At 41.5% G+C, this 27,754-nt stretch overlaps 1 protein-coding gene across 4 annotated transcripts in view; it reads left to right on the plus strand.

Annotated features, from left to right (window-relative positions):
• The first annotated feature begins 1,095 nt into the window (after positions 1 to 1,095).
• dhx15 (DEAH (Asp-Glu-Ala-His) box helicase 15) overlaps positions 1,096 to 27,754 on the plus strand; it is a 150,360-nt gene continuing 123,701 nt past the window's right edge. For 2 of the 4 annotated variants that reach the window (XM_068037412.1, XM_068037422.1), the window contains exon 1: positions 1,495 to 1,745. In XM_068037412.1, the coding sequence (XP_067893513.1) occupies positions 1,732 to 1,745 (14 nt within the window). In that variant the 5' untranslated portion in view covers positions 1,495 to 1,731. Of the gene's footprint in view, positions 1,466 to 1,494; positions 1,746 to 27,754 lie in introns of those variants that run through there. The other 2 variants (XM_068037393.1, XM_068037402.1) reach the window with 2 other exon arrangements.

Consider the following 27,754-nt stretch of genomic DNA (forward strand, 5'->3'; position numbering starts at 1 on the left):
GAGGTTCATGTGTCTTCAATAGGTCTTGGAGTTCCGTGAGAAACAGATGGGAGCAGACAGGAGAGGCTCGATTAAATCCAGGAGCCACGAACTTTCTGCCAGTTAAAACACTGTCTCTACAATTTAAAACTCCCCAAGTTGGCCAGCATATGACAGAACTGATTTGACCAGATCTTTTCTGTGTATTGTATGGGAACAGGGGATAGTTCCTTTGTTCCAACACTGCCTGCTCAGATGCAAAAATATCTTTCCGACTAGGGGCCTGGCAATTCCTTGTTCCAGGCCTTTACTTCCCAGCAGCAATTTGAAATTTAATATCAATGTGGCGAAATTCATGTGCCTCATTCTTGGCAGGTGGGGGCCTGTATGACAATAACTAAGAATATATCTGCATACAGACTTTAAAAAAATCAAATGGTGTTATTTTGTTTGCCCAACGAAACGGCAATATCTAAACTCTTGTGATGAAAGGTCACAAACCTGAAACGTTAACTCTGCTTCTCTCCACAGATGCTGACAGACCTGCCGAGTATTTCCAGCACGTTCTGTTTTTATTTATAAATTATGCATGATCATCTATCTTTCCTTTGAGTTTAACTTTGATGTAGGTAAATTGATTATTCCTATTTCTGTAGTTGTCCAGTCCGTGAAATTTGAAAATGATTTTAAAACTTTTCAAAACTCAAAAAGCTTTTAATTACTTACAAATGTTGAGTAAAGAGGACACACACTTCATCCTAAGATTATGACATATCACTTTTGCATTGCAGTATCTGTACCTGTGAAGAGTAATACTAGCCTGATTAATAAAAAGCGTTATTACTGATTATGTAACTCGTTCTAAGACAGGTCCAGTAATTATTAAAATAACGGGAAAATAACCGTGTTTGCGGCAGGAAATGAGGTAGGTTTTAAATGTTACTATCCAAGAAACTAAAAGAAATGATTTTCCAGAATTTTCAAAATTTAGGACGTATTGTAATATGTCACAAAGGAGTACAAAAGTCAAATTGTAAGTGTACTTCAACAATAAACATTTTAAAACATACCCACATCTCCCTCCCTTGCTGCGGTTCCGCGGCGTGACCGTGCGAGAACGAGGTACGCCTTGGTCTGCGAGCCGCCATCTTGTGGAAGTGCTGGGAAGCCGGGCGTGTGTTGGGCCTGTTGCTGGGGGCTGGTTATTTTTAGGCACAAAAAACACACTGGGGAGAAAGACAGACACACATGCCCTTAAAGAGAGCGGAGCAGCGAGGCGGACAGGTGCAAGTTAATCAAAGGAGGCACTGCCTGGGCACGAGCTGTTGCAACAATCAGGACGGAACCCGGAACAGAGAGGATCGAACGGAGAGACCGAATTCGAACGCGCCCGGACCTTTCTAGAACGCGGAGACATGTCTAAGCGGCACCGCGTGGACCTGGGGGACGATTACTCGTCTAGTAAGAAGCGCGTCACCTCGGACGGGTAGGTTAATCCGCAGCGTACGGCGCCGGCGGAAGGCGGCATCCGAGTAGGGACTCTCGGCCTCAGGGCAGTGGCTAGCGCGGCCTTGTTGGCGGTAATCTCAGTTCTCAACGCGCCCGGCTGAGGGAGCGGAGCCGAACGGAAGGGGCGGCTGCGGCTTGTCGCGATTCCGCTCTGCCTCTTGCGGAGGGAGCGCGTTAGCTGCCGTGAGTGAGGCCGAGGCCTGCGAAGTCCCGAGTACCGTGTGACCTGCGGCTTTCCCACTTATGTCCCGTCTCAGGTAACTTGTGCCTCCACCGACGCGGTGTCTTACAGGGTTTCCGGCTGCTCTCGTTCCTTGGGCAGGATAGCGCCTTCTGCTCGACTGGATAGTGGAAGGAGCCTGACGAAGACATTGGCGCTGCTCTGCGTCTGTTTATGCACATGGCCGGGCCACGTTTCCCAGGCCACAACGGTGTTTCTAGGATTTCTACAGAAGAACCGAAGGGCGGTGGGGATGAAATTTTTGGTCCTTTACTCTCTCGCCCGATTCGTGGCGGGAGCAAGCTTTCTGCACATTACTAACTGTTTCTTTTCGAAGTTTTATTTTTCCTGTGTAGGTGCATCCTGAATGTCTCTAGAGGAGGCGCAGAATGGCTGTCAGTCCTCTTCGTTTTTCAGAGACGAAGGTTTGGGGATAGTGAGGAGATAAGATGGTATATAGTGGTATTTTTAGGTTTATTTCGTCTGTGAAAAGATGTTACTCTGACTTCCCCCCCCCCCCCCCTCGAAAAAAACACTAGAACTGCTTCATTAGGCTTTCTTTGACAATCTAACTGCTACTAAAATGTTCTCCATCAATGTATTAGGAGCGTGTTGGAACGAAAGGATTTTGAAGACTGGGTTATTGACTCTTCCTGTAATATAAATCCATGGGTGCAAATATCTCTGGCATCTCGCCCAAATGCTGATATTCATTTATTGGAGTGACTGCTGGAAGTTTGCAGGCTCCTATAATTCAACCAGTTGCGATACATATTCTTGCACTTACGATCAACTAACTTGCGTTTGCACATCATACCATTAGAAATAGGAGTAGGCCATTTGGCCCCTCAAGTGTGCTCCACCATTTAATAAGATCATGGCTGATCTGATTGTGGCCTTAACTCCATGTTCCTGTCTGCTCCAATATAGGTCAAAAATGTGTCTGAATCTATTCAAAGCTGAGTTAATGACCCAGCGTCCACTGCTGTCTAGGGAAGAGAATACCAAAAATTAACAACCCTCTGAGAGAAGAAATTCTTCCATCTCTGACTTAAAAGAGAGCCCCCTCATTTTGAACCTGGGTTCCCTAGATCTAGATTTCCCCCATAAGGGGAAACATTCTCTGCACATCTACCCTGTCAAACCCCCTCAGAATCTCATGTCTCAATAAGATCACCTCTCATTCTTCTAAACTTAGTGAGTGTAGGTCCAATCTGCTCAGCCTTTCCTCATAAGACAACCCTTTCCTCCCAGGAATCAACCTAGTGAACTTTCTGTAACATTCTTCCAATGCAAGTATATTCCTCCTTAAATAAGGAGACCAAAACTACGCAGTACACTTGATGTGGTGTCATCAATGTCCTGTACAGTTGTAGCAACATTTCCCTACTTTTTTGTACTCCATCCCCTTGCAATAAATGCCAATATTCCACTTGCCTTCCTAATTACTTGCTGTACCTGCACGTTAACTTTTTTTTGTGACTCACGTACAAGGATATCCAAATCCCTCTGTACCACAGCATTCTGTAGTGTCTCCACGTAAATAATATTCTGCTTTTCTATTCTTCTTTCCAAAGTGGACAACTTCACATTTTCCAACATTATATGCCATCTGCCAAATTTTTGCCCACACGTTCAACCTATCTGTATCTCTTTGCAGACGCTTTGTGTCCTCCTCACAAATTGCTTTCCTATCTATCTTTGTATCGTCCACAAATTTGGTTACGATACACTTGGTCCCTTCATCCAAATCATTAATATAGATTGTAAATAGTTGAGGTCCCAGCACTGATCCCTGTGGCACTCCACTAGTTACACTTTGCCAACCTTAAAATGCCCCATTTATCCCAACTCTGTTTCCTGATAGTTAGCCAATCCTCTATCCATGCTAATATATTACCTCCAACACCATGATACAGAGGATAAGGGCTGGTGGTGGAGGTGGGGGGAACAAGAAAAGGGAAATATAGTTGTTTGGTAGTACAGAACTTGAGTATTGCTGAAAATAGAGATATGTTATCAAAGCTTTTCATCTTGCACTCATCAGGACAATGCGCAAGAATGCCAATTGATTGGTTGGCATTCTCATACAGTATAAAGTTGTTGCTTTCCTTTAGATTGGTACTCTTGCGAATTGTCTTGAGTGCAAGACAGAAAGCTTTGACAACATGTCTCTATTTTCAGTAAAGGGGAAATGATTCGCAGAAACAAGCTACAGAAAGATGCAAGTGGGCAGAAGTATAACTGATAAAATTCAATATCAGTGTAAAGTGTTGCACATTGGAACAAAAAAAAGGACTCGCTTAATGAATAAGGTTGGAATAGCTAGAGGAGACACTGGACCTGATCTGAATTAAGCACTTAAATGTTTAGCCATTGGAGAACAGCATTCAACAAAGTAAATAGGATGCTGAGCTGTATTGCTAAATTAATAGAATATAAATTTTAAGGGTGTCATGCTTGAACTTTATAGTGTTCTGCCAGGCTAACTTTCAAGCACTGTGTTCAGTTTTCATTATTAATATGCAAAGAAAACATCAAAGCCCTCAAAGAATTGCAGAGAAAGTTTCATCTCCGGTGTCAAATGACTTGATTTATGAAGAAAGGTTAGAAAAACGTTTGACTGTTGAACCTTAAAAGCAAGTGAATGAAAAGGAACTTTATATAGATATACAGGATGGCAAGGGGAATGGAAAAGTTTAATGCAAATGGCAATTTCAAGTTAGACCACAACTGCAGGACAAGGGATATAGGTGCAGACTCACATCAGTAGTACTATTCATGCAAAAGGTGATTAATAACATTTATGTAGCAGCCTAATGCAGTAAAACATTCCAAGACATTTCACAGGAGTGCTAGCAGACAAAATTTGGCACTGATAATAAGGACAGATGATCAAAAGCTTGGTGAAAAAAGTAGCTTTTAAAGAGTGTCTAAATGGAGGAGATAGAGAGATGGAGAGGTTCAGGGAGGGAATTTCAGAGCCTGGGGTTTGGGCATAGGAACAGGAATAGACCATTTAGCCCCTTGAGCCTGTTCTGCCATTCGGGAGATAATAGCTGGTCTGTGATCTAACTCCATGTATCCGCCATTGCCCCAAATCCCTGAATAACTTTGGTTAACTAAAATCTGACTTAAAATTAACAATTCTTATAGCATCAATTGCCATTTGTGGAAGAGTGTTCCAAACTTCTACCCTCAACATGTGGAAGTGTTTCCCAGTTTAACTCCTGAAAGGTCTGGCTTTAATTTTTAAACTCTATTCCCTAGTTCTAGACTCTCCAGTTAGCAGAATTAGCTTCTTTCTATCTACCCTACCTGTTCCCCTTTAATATCTTGAAAACTTCAATCAGATCACTTCTTAACCTTATACATTCTAGGGAGTACAGCCCCAGTTTGTGTAATCTGTCTTTGTAATTTAACCCTTGGAGTTCAGCTGTCATTCCAGTAAATCTATGCTACACTCCTTCCAAAACCAATTACGTAGGCGGGTTGGCTAAGGTAGATTGGAAAATTAGATTGAAAGGTGTGAAGGTAGATGCACTATGGCAAACATTCAAAGAAATATTTCATAGTTTTCTACAAAACTAGATTCCATGGAGAAGTAAAACCTTCATGGGTAAAGAGATCCATCCATGGTTAACTAAAGATGCTGAGGATCGTATTAGTTTTTTAAAAAAGAAGTGGCTTATATTGCCAAAAAGAGTAGTAAGCCTGAGGATTGGGAGTGTTTTAGATACCAGCAAAGGAAGACCAAAAAATTGATAGAGGAAGAAAATAGAATGAGACTAAATGAGCCAGTGATATAAAAACAAATCGTAAAAACTTCCAGAAGAATGTAAAAAGGAAGAGAGCAGTGAAAGTCAACGTGAGTCTGTTCGAAGCTGGGACAGGAGAAATTATAATAGGGAACAAGTATATTGTGCATCTTCACAGTAGAAAAGACAAAAAATACCAGAAATAGTGGAAATCAAGGGTTTACTAAGAGTAGGGAATTTAAAGTGATTACTATTAGTAAATAAAAAAACTGGAAAAATTAATGGACTGAAAGCTGACAAATATCCTGGCCCTCTGGCCTACTTCCTAGGGTTCTAAAAGATGTGGCTACAGAGGTACAGGTTGTGATCTTCCAAAGTTCCCTAGATTCTGGAACAATCCCTGACGATTCGAACAACAACTCGTAAAGTGCCTTTAACATAATAAAAGTTTCCCAAGACCCTTCACAGGAGGTTCATAAAGGAAAATTTAGACACAGCTACATAAAGCAATATTAGAGCAGATGGCCAAAAGCATGGTCAAAGGGGTAGTTTTTAGGGAGCATCTTAAATAAAGGAAGAGAGGTAGAAGAAGGTAGCAAATGTAACGCTGCTAGTTAAGAAAAGTTGGAGAATGTAAACAGGGAATTGCATGCCAGTTAGCATGACATTAGTGGGAAAATGCTGGAATCCAATATTAAGGAAGTTGTAACAGGGCACTTAAATCCAACATATGATTTATGCATTGTCAACATGGTTTTATGAAAGAGAAATGGTGTTTGACAAATCGATTAGTGTCTTTGATGATATATCTAGCAGGGTAGATAAACGGAAACCACTAGTTGTGGTACAGTTGGATTTCTAAAAGGCATTTGATAAGGTGCCACACAAAAGGGTGTTGCACAAGACAAGAACTCATGGGGTTGGGGGTAATTTCTTAGCATGGATAGAGGATTAATTAAACGACAGAAAATAGTAGGATTATGCAGGTCATTTTCAAGTTGGCAGGCTGTTACTAGTGGGGTGTCACAAGGATCAGTGCTGGGGCCTCAGTTATTTACGATCTATATTAACAGACGAAAGGATGGCGTGTAATACATTCAGGTTTTGTGATACAAAGCTAAGTGGGAAAATAAACTGAGGAGGACACAGCGGCTGCGAAGGGATATAGCTGGGTTAAGGGAGTGAGCTAGAAGGTGGCAGGTGGAGTATTCGTGGGGAAATGTGAGCTTATACACTTAGGTAGCAACAATAGAAAAACAATATTTTAAATGGTGAGAAGCTATAAAATGTTCGTGTTCACAATAAGTTGGGTATCCTTATACAAGAAACGCAGAAAGTTAGAATGCAGGTACTGCAAGCAGTTAGGAAGGCAAATGGTACGTTGGCCTTTATTGCAGGAGGGTTGGCGTGCAAGAGTAAGGAAGTCTTGCTGCAATTGTACAAGGCTTTGGTGAGAGACCACACTTGGAGTGCTGTGTACAATTTTGGATTCCATACCTAAGGAAGGATATACTCACCTTAGAGGGGGTGCAACAAAGTTTCACTGGATTGATTCCTGGGATAAGAGGGTTTTCCTATGAGGGGACAGCGAGAGAGAGAGTAGAATGGGCCATTACTGTCTGGAGTTGAGATGAATGAGAGGTTATCCAATTGATTGAGAGGGTTCAATAGGGTAGATGCTGAAAGGTCATTTCACCTGGTTGGAGAATCTAGAACTAGGGGGCATAGTCTCAAGATAAGGGGGCAGCCATTTGAGTGAAATGAGAAATTGCTTCACTTGAAGGGTTGTGGATCTTGGGAATTCTCAATTTCACAGGGCCTTGGATACTCATCATTATGTATATTCAAGGTTGAGATTGGTAGATTTTTGGATTCTAAGGGAACCAAGGGATATTGGGATTGGGCATGAAAGTGGTATTGGAGTTGAGGATCAGTCATGATATTAAATGGTGGAGCAGGCTTTAGGGGTGAATGGCCTACTCCTGCCTCAATTTCTTCATGTTCTTTATATTCTTCCTAAGTTGTGGTGCCCACACTGTGCGCAGTACTCCAGATGTGGTCTAACCAGGGCTTAGCGTAGATGCAGCATAACTTCTTCCCCCATTGTATTCTAGTCCTGTAGCTATAAAGCCCAGTATTCCATTTTCATGTTCTACATACCTGTACCCCCAAGTCTCTGCAAGTCCACTGTTTCTAACTTGTCATCATTTAGAAAGGACTTCATTCTATCCTTTTTAGGACCAAAGTAGATGAGCTCACATTTGTCTCAATTGAAGTCCATTTGCCACAGTTTTGCCCATTCACTTAATCTATTAATATCTGTAATTTTATGCTTTTATCTGCACTGTTCACAATGCTGCCTATCTTTGTGTCATGAGCAAACTTGGATAAGTGGCTTTCTATTCCATCATCGAAGTCGTTAATAAATACGGTGAATAGTTGAGGCCTTGGGGGAACACCACTAGTTACATCCTGCCAATTAGAGTACCTGCCCATTATTCCTACTCTCTATCTCCTGCCACTCAGCCACTTTCCTAACCAGGTGAACTATTTGCCTTCAATTCAATGAGCCCCACTTTAGCTAACAGTTTCTTATGAGGGACTTTATTAACACCTTTTGGAAATTATATAAATAACATCCGTAGACATTCCCCTGTCCACTACTTCAGTCATCTCTTCAAACAAAAAATGCAGTTACGTTCGTCGGTCATGACCTACCTTTTACAAATCTATGCTGGCTATCTCTTGATCATCTGAAAACTTTCGAGATGTTCAATCACTAATCTTAATTATAGACTCCAGCAATTTCCTGACAACAGATGTTAGGGTAACTGGTCTATAATTCCCTGGTTTCCCTCTCTCAACTTCGTTAAATAGCAAAGGGAGATGTGCAGTTTTCCTATTTAAAGGAATGGCTCCTGTATCGAGAGAACTTTGGAATATTTAAACTCTAGGAGGGAGATCATCTGGTCCTGAGGATTTATTATTTTTTAGCGCCATTATATTCTTCATGGCTGTTGCTTAGGTTATATTTTGATGAGTTCCTGTCCTTGATTCAGTATTAGTTTCCTTGGGATGTTTGGCATGATGACCTCTTCCTCAACTGTAACTACTGACGCAAAGTAATTATTCAACATGTCACCATTTTCTTTCTTTGACAATTTCACCGCTATCAGTTTTCAAGGGGGCACATTGTTCCTGACCACCCTCTTTTTTTTAAAAATCCTAATATAATTGTATATTGTATAATTTTAATATCCCTTGCAAGTTTAATTTCATACTTTTTGGAGCTCTTATCTGTTTTGTCACCTTTGCTGTTCTTTGTATCTGTCCCATTTGCTAGGATCTGGGCTTTTCTTTGCATTTTCATAACGCTTTTTCTTTTAGTTTTATGTTTTATCCATTGCTGTTTTTGTTTTTGGGTAGGTAGAGCTCTTGCCCAAACTGGTTCTCTATCACAAATTCTTTTTTGAACACCTCCCATTGATCTTCTGACTTTTGACCCATTAACAGATTTTCCCAGTTTACTGTGGACTGTCTCTGTCTTATCCCATCGAAGACAGCCCTACCTAAATATAGTATTTTAGTAGCTGTTTCTAGTTTCTGCCTTTCAAATACTATGTTGAACTCAATCGTATTATTATATCAATCGTGCTATTAGATAAATGTTCGCACACTGTTCGGCAGTAAACTAATTCTGGCTGATTGTTGAATCTAAAATATCATGTCCGTTGTTATTTCTAGGACATATTGTTGCAGAAAACCCTGAACACACTCAAAAAATTCGCTACCTTTCTGACGTGTGCTAGTCTGCTTATCCAAATCTATATGAAAGCTAGAAAAAAAACAGTAAAACCTGTTCAGCTTTGCTACATATTTGTCAAATCTCTGCTTTTATACAATCTACCATTTCACAGCTGCTATCAGCAGGCCTATACACAACTCCCACTACAGTCTAAAATCATTTTCTATTTCTTAATTCTACCCATAAAATCTCCACTGCCTGGTTTCCTCTCATTGTATCCTCTTATCATTGAAGTGATTTCATCCTTTATCACAAAGGCTACTCCTCCACTCCTCCCCTTCTACCAATTTCCCTATCTTTCCTGGAGACCTTACAACCTGGTATATTTAGTGTGCAGTCTTGACAGTCTTGTAGCCGTACGTCACTAATGGCTACCATGTTTAATTTGCATCTTTTAGCTTTCCCTTTACCTGTAGTGCCTAAAGCACAATTTCTGACTCTTACTCTGCTCTCTTCCCTTCTGTTAGTTTTTGAACTATTATTTATACTAGCTTTTCCACCTGAGCCCTCCATCCTCTGGGTCCTCCCTCTACCTCCAATATACTTTTGAGAAGGTTCAAGATGTTCCTCACCCAGGTAGGCAACATACCATGTGGTACACTCAATTCTGCTTACAAAAGATGATATACGTTCCCTTAATTATTAAATCCCCTGCGATTGCCACCTCTACCTCCTCTGCTGCTGCTCCTTTCCCCTTTGGACAGCCTTCGGCTCCAAGGTGCTATGTTCTGCATTTTGGCTGTTTTTCGAAAGTCTTTAGACAGATCTTTGGTCACTCAAAGAATCGAGGGGTATGGGGAGTGGGCAGGAGAACAGAGTTGAGGCAAAAGATCACCCATGGTCGTATTGAATGGCGGAGCAGGCTCGAGGGACTGTATGGTCTTCTATATCTTATACCTGTCTGACAGGCTAAGGATATTGCACTTGTTGGATAGGATCAGTTTCTGTGGATCTTGGTTCTCTATCTCACCTGGGTTCTTTACACTGTGGGTTAAAACAACCCTGTGCTGAACCTGTACCTCTTTGAGCTGTAACTGAAGTCTGGTGCAAATTGCCCCGATACTTCTTCCCATCCCTTTTGCGTTGGACTGCCTCCATTTCGCACTCAGGTCAATGATTGTAAACTGGAGAGATTAGAGACGAGACATCTACTGTGAATGTGTTAACTCCGGACAGTCTCGCTGTCCACAAACTCCCATGTTCTGAAGTCCAGACACACAACCTGCTCTGCCATAGCTTAGTTTAGATTATATTATTTATATCCACCTTTTAATTTGTTGTACACAATTTTCTTTTTCCTTTTCTACACACTTAACTTGCACTAAGCACTAAAACACTCGACAAAATTTTAAATAGCTACTGCTTCAAGTGTACATGAACCACCTCAGTTACTGGAGGCAGAAAGCAGCAACTTCTTCCCCTTCTGCACTAAATTCCCACTCTCGCCAAATTCCCAACTTTTACACTCTGTTTACGATGCACTGTCTGCGACCACATTCACAGCTGAAGGGATGGCCACCCATAGTGGAGCAGTTGAAATTGGGGACTGTATGAGGCCAGAATTGGTGGAGTGCAGAGATCTTGGAGGGTTGTAGGACTGGAGGAGGTTACAGATATAGGAAGGGGGCATGGTCATTTAGGATTTTGAAAACTAAGATAAAAATTTTGAAAGTTGAGGTGTTGCTGGACGGAGCCAATGTATGCAGCAAACACTGGGGTTGTGGATGAACAGGGCTTGGTGGGATTTAGGTCTGGGCAGTAGGGTTTTTGACAAGCTCAACATTATGGAAGGCAGAGCTTAGACTGGCCAGGAGAGCAATGCAATAGTGAAATCTAGAGGTAACAAAGCCATGGATGAGGGCTGCAGTGGCTGAGCTGAGACAAGTGATGTCATGGAGGTGGTGGAAGTAGCGGGCCTTGTTGATGAAGTGGATATGTGGTTGGAAGCTCGTATTGGGGTCAAATATGACACCAAAGTTATGAACGGTCTGGTTCAACCTCAAAGAGTCACCAGAGAGAGGGATTGATTTGGTGACTAGGGAACAGAAGTTTGTAGCGGGGACTGAAGGTGTTCAGTCTTCTGGGTATTTAGTTGTAAGAAATTTTTGCTTGTCCAGTATTGGATATTGAACGAGCAGTAGGACAAATCCGAGATCTTGAAGGCATTGAGAGATGGTGGTTCGGTTGGGGTGGGTGTCGTCAGCATACATGTGCATCCTGATGTGTTTTTGAATGATGTCGCCGAGGAGCAGCATGCAAATATGAAATAGGAGGGGGCCATGAATAGATCCTTGTGGGCCTCCAGAGGTAATGGTGTGGTAGCAGGAAGAGAAGAAGCCTTTGCAGGTGATTCTGTGGCTACAACTGAATAGATGAGAATGGAACCAGGCAAGGGTCGATTTCACCCAGCTAGATGTTGATGGAGAGGCATTGGAGGAGGATGGTGTGGTCAGCCATGTCAAAGGCTGCAGACTGGTCAAGAAAAATAAGAAGGTTTAGTTTACCATGATCAGTCACATAGGGTATCTGCCCTGTGTGACTCTGATACAGACCATTTCAGTCTGTATTTCAGGGGCAGAACACTGATTGGAGAAATTCAAAAATGGAGTGTGGGAAGGATGGCCATGGATTTAGGAGGCAACTACTCATTCAGAGACCTGGAAAGGAAGGGGAGGTTGTTGATGGGGTGGTAGTTTGCAGGGAGAGAGGAGTTGAGGCTAGAATTTTTTTGAGGGAAGTGTTGATGGCTGATTTGAAGGAAGAGGTGGACAGTTCTACCTCCTCAGCTACTGTTAACAATATCAGCTAACATGGGTGTCTGGAAGGGAAGATTGGTGATCAACAGTTTAATGGGAATAGGGTTGAATCTCATGCACAAGATGACCTTGGGCATGAGGAGAGAAGATAGAGAAATATACAAGAACTGGGCTAGAGCAGGGGGCACTTTTTAAAGGATTTTTGGCTAGGTGGGCTAGGGAAAGGGAGGAAAATGGCAGAGGCATCTGAATGGATAGTCTGATAGTGACAGAGAAGTCCACGAGCTCCTCATGCTTGGAAGCAAAGAAGGGTTTAACGTGACTGTTTATCGAGAAGCTGGATATTATCTTTGCATTCCAGCATGATCCTGGAATAGTGAGCAGTTTTAGGAGATGAGAGCAGGACCTCACAATGCTTAATGTGGTCACCCAGATCTTGCGATGAATGGCTAATTCTTTAATGCCACTTGAATGAATAGTTTAGCTAGGGTATTGGAAGCAAAACTCTGGAAATATTCATGAGGCTGTTACATGTTGTAATAATGGTAATGTGAAAGAGATTGGTAATTGTATATTGTGTGCAAGGATAATCTACATTCGCTGAATGGCCGTTCTCTCCTTTGTACAGTAGAACATTGTTACTGATTTTGGCCAGTATATTGGAAACTAGCAACCCCTGATTTGTACTGCAGTGCTTGACATTTCCTCTCCTGCACCTTAGTGTTTTTATCTTCCATTGCTCTCAACCCAAAACTGGCAGATCACTGCTCATCTGTTCAGAAGTGTTGGTGATTCCTGAGTTATGCAGTTTTCCTCAATCCTTTTTACGGTTAACTAGTTAGATTCAGTTAGAGACAATTAACAATTAATTGTGTTTTTTAGGGAGTTTTGTAGTAACGAGGACCAGGGAAGAAGGGCCCTAGAGCAATTGATATTATTTGATATTAAGCATCTTCCAAAAGGTTTAATTTAAAGGGTTAAGTCATGGCAGGAGCGCTCAAAGCAGTGGTGTGCTCCAAGTGCTCTATGGGAAGCTGGGAACAATTCCAGTGCCTGGGACCAGCATGTGTGCAGGAAGTGTCTCCAGCTGCAGCTTCTGGAAGCCCGAGTTTCAGAGCTGGACTGGTGGATGGAGACACTGTGGAGCATCCGCGAGGTGGAGAGTATCGTGGATAGCACGTATAGAGAGGTGGTCACACCACAGGCTCAGACTCCACAGGCAGGAAGGGAATGGGTGACCACCAGGCAGAGCAAGAGGACTAGGCAGGCAGTGCAGGAATCTCCTGTGGCTATTCCCCTGCAAAACAGATATACTGCTTTGGATACTGTTGGGGGGAATGGCCTCTCGGGGGGGGGGGGGGGGTGGGTGGGGGAAGCAGCAACAGCCAATTTGTTGCACCACGGTTGGCTCTGCTGCACAGAGGAGGAGTAAAACGTGTGAGAATGCAATAGTTATAGGGGATTCAATTGTAAGGGGAATAGATAGGCGTTTCTGTGGCTGCAAACGAGACTCCAGTATAGTATGTTGCCTCCATGGTGCTACGGTCAAGGATGTCTCAGAGCAGTTACAGGACATTCTGAAGGGGGAGGGTGAACAGTCAGTGGTCGTGGTACACATTGGTACAAACGACATAGGTAAAAAAAAAAGAGGTCCTAAAAGCAGAATATAGGGAGTTAGGAAGTAAGGAATCAAATTAGTCACAATACCTTAGAGGAGGAATTCATGGAGTATATACGGGATGGTTTTCTGGACCAATACGTTGAGGAACCAACTAGAGAACAGGCCATCCTAGACTGGGTATTGTGAAATGAGAGAGGAATAATTGACAATCTAGTATTCCCTTACGGTCAGAAACAGGGTAATTTATTATGGGGAACAAAGAAATGGCTGACCAACTAAATGCATACTTTGGTTCTGTCTTCACAAAGGAGGACACAAATATCATACCAGAAATGTTGGGGGACACAGGGTTTAGTGAGAGGGAGGACCTGAAGGAAATCGGTATTAGTAGAGAAATGATGTTGCAGAAATTGATGGGATTGAAGGCTGATAAATCACCAGGGCATCCCAGAGTACTTAAGGAAGTGGCCCGGGAAATAGTGGATGCATTGGTGGTCATCCAAGATTCTAGAGACTCTGGAACAGTTCCTACAGATTGATGGGTAGCTAATGTAACCCCATTATTTAAAAAGGGAGGTAGAGAGAAAGCGGAATTATAGACCACTCAGCCTGACGTCAGTAGTGCGGAAAATTCTAGAGTCCATTATCAAAGATTTTATAGCAGAGCACTTGGAGAACAGTGGTAGAATCGGACAGAGTCAGCATAGATTTATGAAAGGGAAATCATGCTTGACAAATCTACTAGAATTCTTCGAGGATGTAACTAGTAGAGGGGGAGCCAGTGGATGTGGTTTATTTGGACTTTCAGAAGGCTTTCGGCAAAGTCCCACATAAGAGATTAGCTTGTAAAATTAAAGCGCTTGGGATTGGGGGTAGTGTATTGCGATAGATAGAAAATTGGTTGGCAGACAGAAAAGAAAGAGTAGGAATAAACCGGTCATTTTCCGAATGGGAGGCAGTGACTAGTGGGGTCACAGGGATCAGTGCTCGGACCGCAGCTATTCACAATATATATTAATGATTTAGATGAGGGAACTAAATGTAATATCTCCAAATTTGCAGATGACACAAAACTGGGTGGGATGGTGAGTTGTGAGGAGGATGCAGAGAGGCTTCAGGACGATCTGGACAAGTTGAGTGAGTGGGCTAATGCATGGCAGATCAATATAATGTGGATAAATGTGAGGTTATCCACTTTGGTAGGAAAAACGGGAAGGCAGATTATTATCTGAATGGCTATAAACTGAGAGAGGGGAATATGCAGTGAGACCTGGGTGTTCTCATACACCAGTCGCTGAAGGTAAACATGCAGGTGCAGCAGGCGGTAAAAAAGGCAAATGTTACGTTGGCCTTCATAGCGAGAGGATTCGAGTACAGGAGCAGGGATGTCTTGATGCAATTATATAGGGCCTTGGTGAGGCCACACCTGGAATATTGTGTGCAGTTTTGGTCTCCTTATCTGAGGAAGGTTGTTCTTGCTATGGAGGGAGTGCAGCGAAGGTTTACCAGACTGACGTATGAGGAGAGATTCAGTCGGTTAGGTTTATATTCGCTGGCTTTCAGAAGAGTAATGGGGGGATCTCATAGAAACCTATAAAATTCTAACAGGACTTGACAGGGTAGATGTTCCTGATGGTGGGGGAGTCCAGAACCAGGGGTCATAGTCTAAGGATACGGGGTAAACCTTTCAGGACTGAGATGAGGAGAAATTTCTTCACCCAGAGAGTGGTGAGCCTGTGGAATTCGCTACCACAGAAAGCAGTTGAGGCCAAAACATTGTATGTTTTCAAGAAGGAGTTAGATATAGCTCTTGGGGCGAAAGGGATCAAAGGTTATTGGGGGGAAGCAGGAACAGGTTACTGAGTTGGATGATCAGCCATGATCATAATGAATGACAGAGCAGGCTCGAAGGGCCGAATGGCCTACTCCTATTTTCTATGTTTCTATTAATACTGCCATTATATTTATATACCCGTTCATATGCTAAAGTGTGCCAATTGTTGCCTCAGTGGTAAAGTAGCACTAAAGTGAAAACCTTGATCATTTTGAGGTTTTTAAAGTTTTCCAAAATGGATTTTAATCACCACGACCATTACAAAGCTTACTGAGATTCCACTGTACTTTTTGGTGTTGTGCGGTCTAAGCAGCGTTTAGAGACATTTTAGTCTGTATGGTTTAGTTTCATACTACGAGATGCTCTTTAAAATCGAAACCATTAAATTACCTGTAATCTCAACTGCTACAACAAAGCTTGATGTTTCTCAGTAACATGATTCTACTGTAGTTACTGTAAGTTGCTAAGAGTTTGATGAATTTTTCAGTCAGTCTGAGTGTGTTAATTGAGGGGAAGGGGCCGAGTTAGACAGTTTGTCTAAATTTATTATAAATTTAATAAAAGTGGACTTTTTTTTACCTGACTGATACTATCCTCTCTAGATTTTTGTATTCAAATTAATTCACTAACTTTCCACTTGGCTGGCGTGGGCGCTCGTAGTGAAGCTCTGCAGTTTAAGGTAATAAGCTGGAGAAAATCTGATTGTTTCATTAGGACAGAGTGGTAACAGGTGTAAAATTACTACTTCAGTGTTTGAAAACTTTGTACTGTAAAGACTAAACTTGAGTTGTGTCGGCTTTTTTACCCCCCAGCTTCCCTTGGAATAATTTTACCTCATGTTCCCTAATCTCCATTTTTGTAGTTTTCCCTATATTAATACTTGTTTTGTTTTGTGCGATTTGTTTTTTAAATCTATTTCTGTCTCCCTACTTGTACATGGAATCCAAATTTGACTTAGAATCATAGAAAGTTTACGGCACAGAAAGAGGCCACTTGGCCCATCGTGTCTGTGCCAGCAGAAAAACGTTCCACCCGTTTTAATCCCACCTTCTAGCATTTGGTCCGTAGCCCTGCAGATTATGGGACTTGAGGTGCATATCCAGACTCCTTTTGAATGAGTTGAGGGTTTCTGCCTCTACTACCCTTTTAGGCAGTGAGTTCCAGACCCTTCCACCCTCTGGGTGAAAAAATGTTTCCTCCATTGCCCACTAATCTTTCTACCAATCACTTTAAATCTATGCTCCCTCATCACTGACCTCTCTGCTAAGGTAAATAGGCCCTTCACTTCCAGTCTATCCAGGCCCCTCAAAATTTTGCACATTTCAATCAGATTTCCCCTCAGCCTTCTCTGTTCCAAGGAGAACAGCCTGTCCATTCTTTCCTCATTACTTGCAATGTTCCAATCCTGGTAACATCCTCGTAAACCTTCTCTGTACCGTGTCTACTGCAATTACATCTTTTCTGTAATGAGGTGACCAGAACTGTACACAGTACAAGTTGTGGCCTAACTAATGACTTGCTAATTTTTTCTTAACAAGAATGTGTTTGATTTATACCCTGTACATCTTCTGCTTTAAATAGTTCCCATTTCTGACCTGTAGTTCTGTTTACCAATTCTTTCTATTTAATCCAGTCAAGGTGCCCTTTTTATCCATAATTTGCTTGTACATCTGGAAATGTTTAGTGCCAGATTCAGAGACAAAACTGCTCTCATTCGGATTTTTACGGAGACCAACAATGGATGTGTGAAATTTGTGTATTATGTTCATTTTAAATGAAAACACCCGGCAGTGTATTACAGCTGTACAAAGCTCTATTAGACTGTATCTGGGGTATTGTGTTCAGTTCTGGGCAGGAAGGATATATTTTCTTTTGAGGGGGTGCAGTGCAGATTGACTGGAATGATACTGGCGGTAAGTGTGTTATATTATGAGGACAGATTGCATGGATTAGGCTTGTATTTCCTTGAGCAAATCATTTGTTAGGGTAGATAGAAACTATTTCCTCTGATGGGAGTCCAAAGCAAAAGGGCATAACCTTAAAATTTGGGTTAGGGCTGTTCAGGGGTGATGTCAGAAAGCACTTCACACACACTAATGGAAATCTGGAACATTCTTTTCCCCCAAAATGCTAAGCCAGTTGAAAATTTCAAAACTGAGATTGATCGATTTTTGTTAGGTAAAGGTAATTAAGGGATATGGAACCAAGGTGGGTATATGGAGTTAAGATACAGATCAACCATGATCTGATTGATGCAACAGGCTTGAGGGGTTTATTTATTTAGAGATACAGCGCTGAAACAGGCCCTTCGGCCCACCGAGTCTGTGCCAACCAACAACCAGCCATTGATACTAACCCTACAGTAATCCCATATTCCCTACCACCTACCTAAACTGGGGGCAATTTACAACAGCCAATTTACCTATCATCTGCAAGTCTTTGGCTATGGGAGGAAACCGGAGCAGCTGGCGAAAACCCACGCGGTCACAGGGAGAACTTGCAAACTCCGCACAGGCAGTACCCAGAATCGAACCCAGGTCCCTGGAGCTGTGAGGCTGCGGTGCTAATCACTGTGCCATTGAATGGCGTTCTCCTTTTCCTATGCTGCAGCACAATTACAGATTTTGCCCTTTCTAATAATTTGTCTGCAGTGAGCTCTCTGAACTGTATAACATAGGTAATGTAGTTACAATTTGAGATAATGAGCTGAGAGTGTATTGTACAATATTTCAACAAATTGGCTTCTTTGTAAAATCAGAATCTGCATTTATATGGCACCTTTCACAACCTCAGGACATCTCAGAACATTTCACAACCAGTGAAGCACTTGAAGCATTACTGTTGTAATGTAAGGAAATGAGGCTTAGTTTATGCACAGCAAGATCCCACAAACAGCTATGAGATCATGACCATAAAATCTGTCATAGCCATACTGATTTGAAGAATAAATATTGGCCAGTACACTAGGAGAACACCTCTGATCTTCAAATAGTGATTTGGGATCTTTTACGTCCGCCAGAGAGCACATGATGAGCTCTGGCTACATATTCCCTCCCTCTAAAGGCCGGCTAACCGACCCGAACCCAACGGCACCCGACAACGTTTCCGGTTGGGTTACGCTTCCGGGTCTGGCATTCGGGCTCGGGTCGGACACACTCTGTCACAACGTCAGTTAAGTGGCTCCAATGTTATTGTACTTTTTGGACTTGAAAGGTGGTTTTGTTAGTTATTTTAAGCTTGTGCAGATAAGCAACAAAGTGAAAAACGGAAGGTAGGTTAACTGATGGTCGGGTACGGGAAAAAATGGAAGGACTCTGGCCGGATCAGGGTCGGATGTGGTTTTGTTGGGCTCGGGTCGGGTTTCGTTTGCAGACCCGAGCCGGCCTTTACCTCTCTCACCCAGAACTGCCTACTTACATTTTGGTAATATCTCCCATATCTGTGTTGAAACCCTCATCTATGTTTTTGTTACTTCCATCGAGTCATAGTGTTATACAGCACAGAAACAGGCCCTTCAGCCCATCGTGTCCATGCCGGCCAACAATCTATTCTAATCCCATTTTCCAGCACTTGGCCCGTAACCTTATATGCTATGGCGTTTCAAGTGCTCTCTAGATACTTCTTAAATGTTGTGAGGGTTCCTGCCTCTACCACCCCTTCAGGCAGTGTATTACAGATTCCAACTACCCTCGAGGTGAAAATTTTTTCCTCAAATCCCATCTAAACCTCCTGCCCCTTACCGTAAATCTATGCCCCCTGGTTATTGACACCTCTACTAAGGGAAAAAGTTTCTTCCTATCTGCCCTATCAATGCCCCTCATAATTTTGTATACCTCAATCAGGTTCCCCCTCAGCCTTCTCTGCTCAAAGGAAAACAACCCTAGCCTGTCCAGTGTCTCTCCATAGCTGAAATGCTCCAGCCCAAGCAACATCCTGGTGAATCTCCTCTGCACCCTCTCCAGTGCAATCACATCCTTCCTATAGTGTGGTGCCCAGAACTGTACACAGTACTCCAGCTGTGGCCTAACTAGCGTTTTATACAACTCCATGATAACCTCCCTGCACTTATATTCTGTGCTTCGGCTAATAAAGGCCAGTATCCCATATGCCTTCCTAACCACCTTATCTGCCTGTGCTGCTGCCTTCAGTGATCTATGGACAAGTACACCAAGCTCCCTCTGACCCTCTGTACTTCCTAGGGTCCTACCATCCATTGTATATTCCCTTGCCTTGTTAGTCCTCCCAAAATGCATCACCTCACTTCTCAGGATTAAATTCCATTTGCCACTGCTCCGCCCATCTTACCAGCTCATCTATATCATGCTGTAATCTAAGGATTTCCTCCTCACTATTTACGACACCGCCAATTATCGTGTCATTTGCGAACTTACTGATCATACCTCCTATATTCACGTCTAAATCATTAATGTACGCTACAAACAGCAAGGGTCCCAGGCTGCGGTACATGACTGGTCACAGGCTTCCACTCACAAAAACAACCCTTGACCATCACCCTCTGCTTCCTGCCACTAAGCCAATTTTGGATCCACTTTGCCAAATTGCCCTGGATCCCATGGGCTCTTCTTGACCAATCTCCCATGCGGGACTTTATCAAAAGCCTCACTGAAGTCCATGTAGACTACATCACTGATTTACCCTTATCTACACACCTAGTCACCTCTTTGAAAAATTCAATCAAATTTGTTAGACATGATCTTCCCCCTGACAAAGCCATGCTGACTCTCCTTGATTAACCCCTGCCTTTCCAAGTGGAGATTAATCCTGTCCCTCAGAATTTTTTCCAATAGTTTCCCTACCACTGATGTTAGACTCACTGGTCTGTAATTACCTGGTTTATCCCTGCTACCCTTCTTGAATAATGGTACCACATTCGCTGTCCTCCAGTCCTCTTGACACCTCTCTTTTTTTTATTCATTCATGGGATGTGGGCACGCTGGCCAGACCAGCGTTTATTGCCCATCCCCTTGCCTGTGGCCAGAGAGGGTTTGCAAATTTGTACCAATCTTCTCCCTTCACATAACAGCCCGGGATACATCTCATCTGGGCCTAGGGATTTATCCACTTTTAAGCCTGCTAAAACAGCTAATACCTCCTCCCTTTCAATGCTAACTTGCTCCAGACTTGACTCTTTCAAAGCTATCCTGGTTAGCCTCCTATCTTCCACCTTATAATGTTCAGCTCATCCAAAAGGCTTTTACCCATATCCTGACATAAGAACATATCAGTTCCGAAGAAGGGTCACTGACCCGAAACGTTAACTCTGCTTCTCTTTCCACAGATGCTGCCAGACCTGCTGAGTGGTTCCAGCATTTCTTGTTTTTATTATAGGAACATAGGAGCTGGAGTAGGCCATTTAGCCCATCGAGCCTGCTCTGCCATTCAGTATGATCATGGCTGATCATCCACTTCAATGCCTTTTTCCCACACTATCCCAATATCCTTGACTTGCACCAAGTCTCGTTCATCCACCATCCCTGTACTCTCATTGGCTCCCAGTCGAGCAACGTCTCATTTGAAATTCTCAAACATGTGTTCAAACCATGGCCTTGCCCCTCCCGATCACAGTTTGTTTGATAACACTCCTGTGAAGCACCATGGGACTTTTTGCAACATTAAAGGTGCTATATAAATGCAAATTGTTATCTGAAAGACAAGATCTCTTAACAGTGCAGCAGTCCCTCCAGTACTGCACTGCAGGTAGCCGAGATTATTGTTCGAGGTCCTGGCGAGGGTTGAGCACATAACCAGGCTCAGTTGAGAGCCATGCCACTGAGTAAAGGCTCCAGAGTTTGTTACCAATATAAAAAAGGAGTCAGATCTAAATATCTCACTGCAATCTCACAGTTGTTAAAGTTTTACTTCATACGTGCTGAAGCTTTGTCCCAGGTTTTCATGTTTTCTTGAAGCTCCAAATGCAATGAAAGGTCTCCACCATACAGTTGGATGGTTCAGCAAGAGCAGTGCATTTCAGTGGTTTGTTGCATCATTGCAGGAAAGGAATAAAAAAAAAAAAAATTCACATGGTGTCTTTGTTTCAGCTATTAAATGTTCGAATTGGTTATTAAAATTTAAGTTCTTTGTTCTCTGTATCTCATTTAGTACACACAATCTACAGCTACAAAGAAGAAAACAGTTGTTGCTCCTTTTGCTGATGAGCTGCATTCATTAAGTCTGGCCTTTTGAAAACCACAATATTGGAACTTGATTTCTGTGAAAAACTTTGAAGTTTGGATTTTGCCCATTTAAAAGGATGAATCAATTAAGATAACATCAGTGTGCTGAGTTGGAGGTCGTTTAAATATTTAAAAAAATATAGGTTACATTTGCACAGTTAATGAGAATTGTGGAGAATTCATAAATCAAGAGAGCAGTCTGGTTGAAGTCGGTGGGTTAGATTGAGATGTATAACTTGCCTGTAAAACATTATTTTTGTTTAAAGTTGCATTTCTGAGGAAATAATTAATAGAATTTTAGAATTGTCAGAGCCATCTTTGCTTCTTGACTTTTGTTAAAATACGAAAAGTATCACTTGTATTTCTGGGTTCTCTTTTTTTTGTGTTGTCATTTTCCACAGTTGGAGTGTGCTCTGAAGATCTGGCACTGTGACAGACTAATGGGCATATATTGTAGGCTGTATAACATAACTAATAATGCTATTTATAAATGAGCATATTTGGAAATCTCTTTGAGGAGGATGTTATATGCAATTGTGACACATCACAAAGTTAAGTACAGCAATAGTAAAGGGCAGGTTGAAAAGGATAGGCAAAGTGAGTGTGAATGGAAATGGCCATGGTTAGACAATGTAAAACTTGTGTTTTTAAAATCCTGTAGGTTATCGGAGGAAGAGAACATTAGGAAAGGAAGCAAATTCCATGGTTTTACAATCTTGGAAGGAAATGAATTGAGAATAACATATAGTGCTTATGAGTCTTAATTTCATCACCATTAGAATGCACTGGGTAACACATTTGCAACGATTCCCTTTTAAATGATGCATCTGAACCTCAGTAGCCATTTGTGGCAAAGCATTCCATGTTTTTAATAACCTTTTACAAAAAACTAACTTTAAGATAGAAAAGAGGGAGATAATTTATAAACTAATGAAACATGGACACGATAAAACCCCTGGTCCAGATGGATTGCATTGCCCATATTAAAAGTAGTTAGGGTGCATATAGCAGAGGTACTATTACATATATATATAATTCATTAGAAAAGGGAATCGTGCCAGAGGACTGACAGATAGGTAATGTGATTCCTACATAAAAAAAAAGAGATAGAACAAGTCCAGGGAACTAAAGACCAACTAGCATATCATCAGTGGTAGGAAAGAGGATGGAATCTTTGCTCCAAAGATGTAATCGAAAAACACGTAGAAGCTGAAAATATTATACCTTTTTGGAATCAGGAGACCGATCAAGAATGTTTAACTCTGCAAAATAATATAGACATATTCATTAATCTTGTGCATTGTCACCTGTAAATCATGCATGGTTGTGGTTTGAAAATTAAGGTTTTTTGGGGCCGGGCAGGTGTCCAGTTCCTAGTGGCTGCAGGATCTGTCTTCTCCATCTTGCCAGATCCGGCTTTTTGATGATAATACTCCCAACGAGCCAGACTTGGTTAAGTGTTCCTTTTCTGTGATAGATTATTAACTAACTGTCATATGATTGAATTCAGTGTTTGGTTTGAAAAGTAACAAAAGTTACTTAGAGTCTAGATTTTGATGGGGCTAACGGGTTGAGGCAGAAACTGACAACAGCAAACTGGTCAGAACTGTTGTTGGATAAAACTAGATGTACAGTGGGAGGTGTCAAAAAAGAATTGGCTTAATTCAGGACCAGTATATACCCCTAAGGGGTAATAGTTCTGCTTATCAAATAAAGCAGCCATTATTGACCAAAGAGCTGAGAAATAACTTGAAACTAAAGGAAAGAGCATACAAAAGTGCAAAAAATGATTTAACGCTAGGGGACTGGGAGAGATCTAAAGAACAGCAAAGGAAAACAAAAATATATCAAGGGTTATTAAAAGGGAATAAGAAAAGAAGCGTGCGAGGGATATCAAGATCTCACAAAGGTTTTTACAATTATATTAGAAGATAAAAGGCAGTCAGGGATAATATCCCACTTAAAAACAGATGCTGGTAATTGCAAATGAAAATGAGGAAATATCAGATTTTTTGAGTAATTATTTTGTCAGTCTTCACAGTCGAAGATGAGGATAATATACCTGATCTTCTATGGAAACTACTAATGAATTTTTAAAATTAACATCAGCAAAAAAAAAAGTATTAGAAAAAAATAATGACACTAAAGACTGACAAATGTCCAGGATCTGATGGTTTCCACCCCAGGGCTTTAAAGGAAGTAGGTGAAGAAATTGCAGAGAGAAAACAGGGAACTACAAACTTGTTAGCTTTACATCAGTAGTAGGAAAAATATTAGAATCTATTCTAAAGGGTGTGATAAATGGACACTTGGATAATAATCTGATTGGGCATAGTCAACATGGATTTATGAATGGGAAATCATGTTTGACGAACCTGTTGGAGTTTTTTGAGGATGTTACTAACAATTGATAAAGGGGAGTTGGTGGACGTAGTATACTTGGATTTTCAGAAGGCTTTTGATAAAGTCCCCCACAGGAGGTTGGTTAGCAAAATGAAAGTACATGGGATAGGAGGTAATATACTGGCATGGATTAAGGATTGGTTAACAGGCAGAAAACAGGGAGTAGGAATAAATGGCTCATTCTCGCATTAGCGGGCTGTGACTAGTGGGGTACCGCAAGCTGTTCACAATATATATCAATGATTTGGATGTGGGGACCAAATGTAATGTTTCCAAGTTCGCAGATGATACAAAACTAGGTGGGATTGTGTGTTGTGAGGATGATGCAAACTGTCTTCAAGGGGAGTTGGACAGATTTAGTGAGTGGGCAAGAACGTGGCAGATGGAATATAATGTGGAAAAATGTGAGGTTATCCATTTTGTTAGGAGGGACAGATGTGCAGAGTATTTCTGAAATGGGTAAGCGATTAGAAAGTGTAGATGTACAAAGGGACTTGGGTGTCCTTTATCAATAAGTAACTGAAAGCTAACATGCAGGTGCAGCAAGCAATTAAGAAGGCTAATGGTATGTTAGCCTATATCGCAAGAGGATTTGAGTACAGGAGTAGTGAAGTATTGCTTCAATTGTATAGCACCTTGGTTAGATTGCACCTGGAGTACTGTGTGCAGTTTTGGTCCCCTTGCCTCAGGAAGGATATTATTGACATAGAGGGAGTGCAACAAAGCTTCACTGGACTTGTTCCTGGGATGGTGAGACTGCCTATGAAGAGAGATTGGGGAAACTGGGCCTCTAATCTCCAGAGTTTTGAAGAATGAGAGGTGATCTCATTGAAACCTACAAAATACTTAAAGGGATAGACAGGGTAGTTGCAGGTAAGATGTTACCCGACTTAGGGAGTCTAGAACTGGTGGGTGGGGGGGGCACAATTTCAAAATAAGGGGGAAGCCACTTAGGACCGAGATGAGGAGAAATTTCTTTACTCAGAGGGTTGAGTGTCTTTGGAATTCTCTACCCCAGAGGGCTGTGGAAGCATAGTCATTGAGTATGTTTAAAGTAGAGGTTGACAGATTTCTAAATACCAATGACATAAGGGGATATGGGGATAGTGTGGGAGAACGGCATTGAAGTGGATGATCAGCCATGATCGTATCAAATGGCAGAGCAGGCTCGATTGGCTGAATGGCCTATTCCTGCTCCTATGTTCCTATGCTTTAGCCATAAACTATTAAAGCTGTCTTGATTCAGGAATTGTCTCTTTTAAAATGGAAAATTGAAGGCGTAACTCCATTCTTTTAAAAATGAGAAAAAGAGAAAAAACAGGAAATTTTGGACCTATTAATCCAACACCTGTAGTGGGGAAAATACTGGAAGCTATAAATTAAGGACATTGTGACAGAACACTTTGAGGAATTTAAGCTGATTAGAGCGAACCAACATGGATTTGCCCCTTTAGCCTATTCTGCCATTCAACAAGATCCTGGCTGATCTGCATCATAAGTCCACCTGCCTTGACTACGTATCCTTTTTATTATCCTTGGCTAGCAAGATCTGATTAGTAGTTTTAAAGTAATTAATTGAGTTAGCATCTACTGTTTTTTGTGAGAGAGAGTTCTTGGTGTTTCCTAACTTCTGTCCTTAATGGCCTGGCTCTGACTTTAAGGTTATGTCCCCATCTGTTAGACTCCTCCAACAGTGCAAAAGTTTCTACCCTATCAATTTAATGTGAAATATTGGTAGTAGAGTATCAGCATTATTTGTGAAGAGGCTTCAAAAGACCCAAGTTCACCTTCACTTCTGTAAGCAGGTTGGATCGGTCATTTATGTGTCCTGTGTAATCTTGTGAAAATAACTACACTGAATATATAATTAGAACTACTGTTGGGTAATATTGGACTATGATAAATAGGCATTGGGACAACTCAGACTCAGGCCATATGCTTTTGAATGTTGAAGAAATGGTGATTCAGTGACAATAGAGAAAAATGGATAGAATCCCCCCCCCCCCCCCCCCCCCCATTACTGGGCAGTCTGTGTTTTCTTGTACACACACTGCTGATGGTTGCAGCCACATTCTCATTGCTTGCTCCATTATATGTAAAATAGTGATTACAGGGCTGCCTGGGGTGTTTTGGACAGTTCTAGAATAAAGCCATAGTATTCTGAATTCAAATGAGCCTCCATATCTTTATCAGATTGAAGTCCTAAAATTGCAGATTGACTGAGTGTTGCATGGACCTAACCTTGATTTTCAGTGGCATCAAGTCTAGAAAGTCGATGTTACACCAAGGCTGCTAGGTACAAATTAATATTGCTAATATTTTTACTGCAAATTATTTGCTGTTGTAGATGTGAAATAGGAGGAGAATATGTTTGGTATTTGAATGGGTATTTTGGTAGCATGATTGTCAGAGTTGATGGTAAGGATAGGCTTATCCTGTGTTATTTCTCTGGAACTGGCTAAATATGATCATGTGAATTTTCCCCCACGGATCTTTCATGGGTTTGGTAGGGCGTTTATGAGCAAATCTTGCACAAGTGAAGCATGCTGAACGCGCAGTCCAGTATTTTAGCTTATAGGACACAATGTTCAGAAGCAAGTTAAATTTAAATCAATCTTTTACCAGATGATCCTTCTCATCTGGAGTTTTCAACCACCTGCTCCATTATACCCTTTTCTTGCAGTTTGACTTTACTACTGTTGTGGTCATTGCTTATTTCCTTTCTTTCCTCCCAAATACCTCTGTAAAAGGCTCTGAAGCCTCAGTGCTGTTGTGGTAATGAGCATTCTTATTGTCATTGAAAATTGTTTGCCAGATGCTAGTCTCCATTTCTTGTGCCTCAAGAAGGACATCTTGACTTTTTTAAAATTTCTTGTTGAGAAACTTCGATGAAAGGCTAAGGCAGATTGTATAACATACTATTAAAATTGTATTTTAATAGCTTGTGGATTATAGGAGGAATGGAAGATGTAGAAGGAGCTACATTTCATGCCTGGGGAAGAAAATAAATTGGAACAGAAAACAATTAAATGCCTTCATTTCATGGGAATGCATGCATTTAGAATTTAGGAGGAATAATGGAGAAAACTTAAGAGGAGCAGTGACCATAACAGTAATTACAAAATAGAGATGAGTAAAGTTGTGGTGAGGTGAGAGAACATGCGGCCTACTGATCAGATGTGTTGCCTATTAAAACATAAGTTTTCCTCCACATCCTGATGAGGAATGAAAGGAAGGGACTTCCTGGCTCAGATTGATTTCAGCAGGTGGCTGGCATTTCTGCCTTCTCAAATTGTACTTGTGGAAGTGATTTATGCCAGGATGGTCATTAGAAATTCAGTGAAGGAAGATGGTGGGTGTGAGAATTTTTCATACTCTATCTTCTTTAATTGAAAACACTCAGTAGTTCATAAATGTAGGGAACATTTGAACTCGGTGGCTTTGGGTTTTAGAACCAGTGGTTACAGGTCCTAATACTGGTCATGCTATTGAGGGTAATTTTAAAAGATGAATTTAAGATTATTGCTGAAGTTGTGTGTTTGTACAACATTAACATTTTATTGCTTTGTATGATTTTTGATTTTTTTTTTTCCTGCTCCACATATTTGTTGCCGGTATGCTAATGCTGGCACCAGGTTTGTTTAAACATGGAGTCGACGTATGATGAAGATTCAG

This window comes from Heterodontus francisci, chromosome 1 (assembly GCF_036365525.1).
Source record: "Heterodontus francisci isolate sHetFra1 chromosome 1, sHetFra1.hap1, whole genome shotgun sequence".
In the NCBI taxonomy this organism is placed as follows: Eukaryota; Metazoa; Chordata; class Chondrichthyes; order Heterodontiformes; family Heterodontidae; genus Heterodontus; species Heterodontus francisci.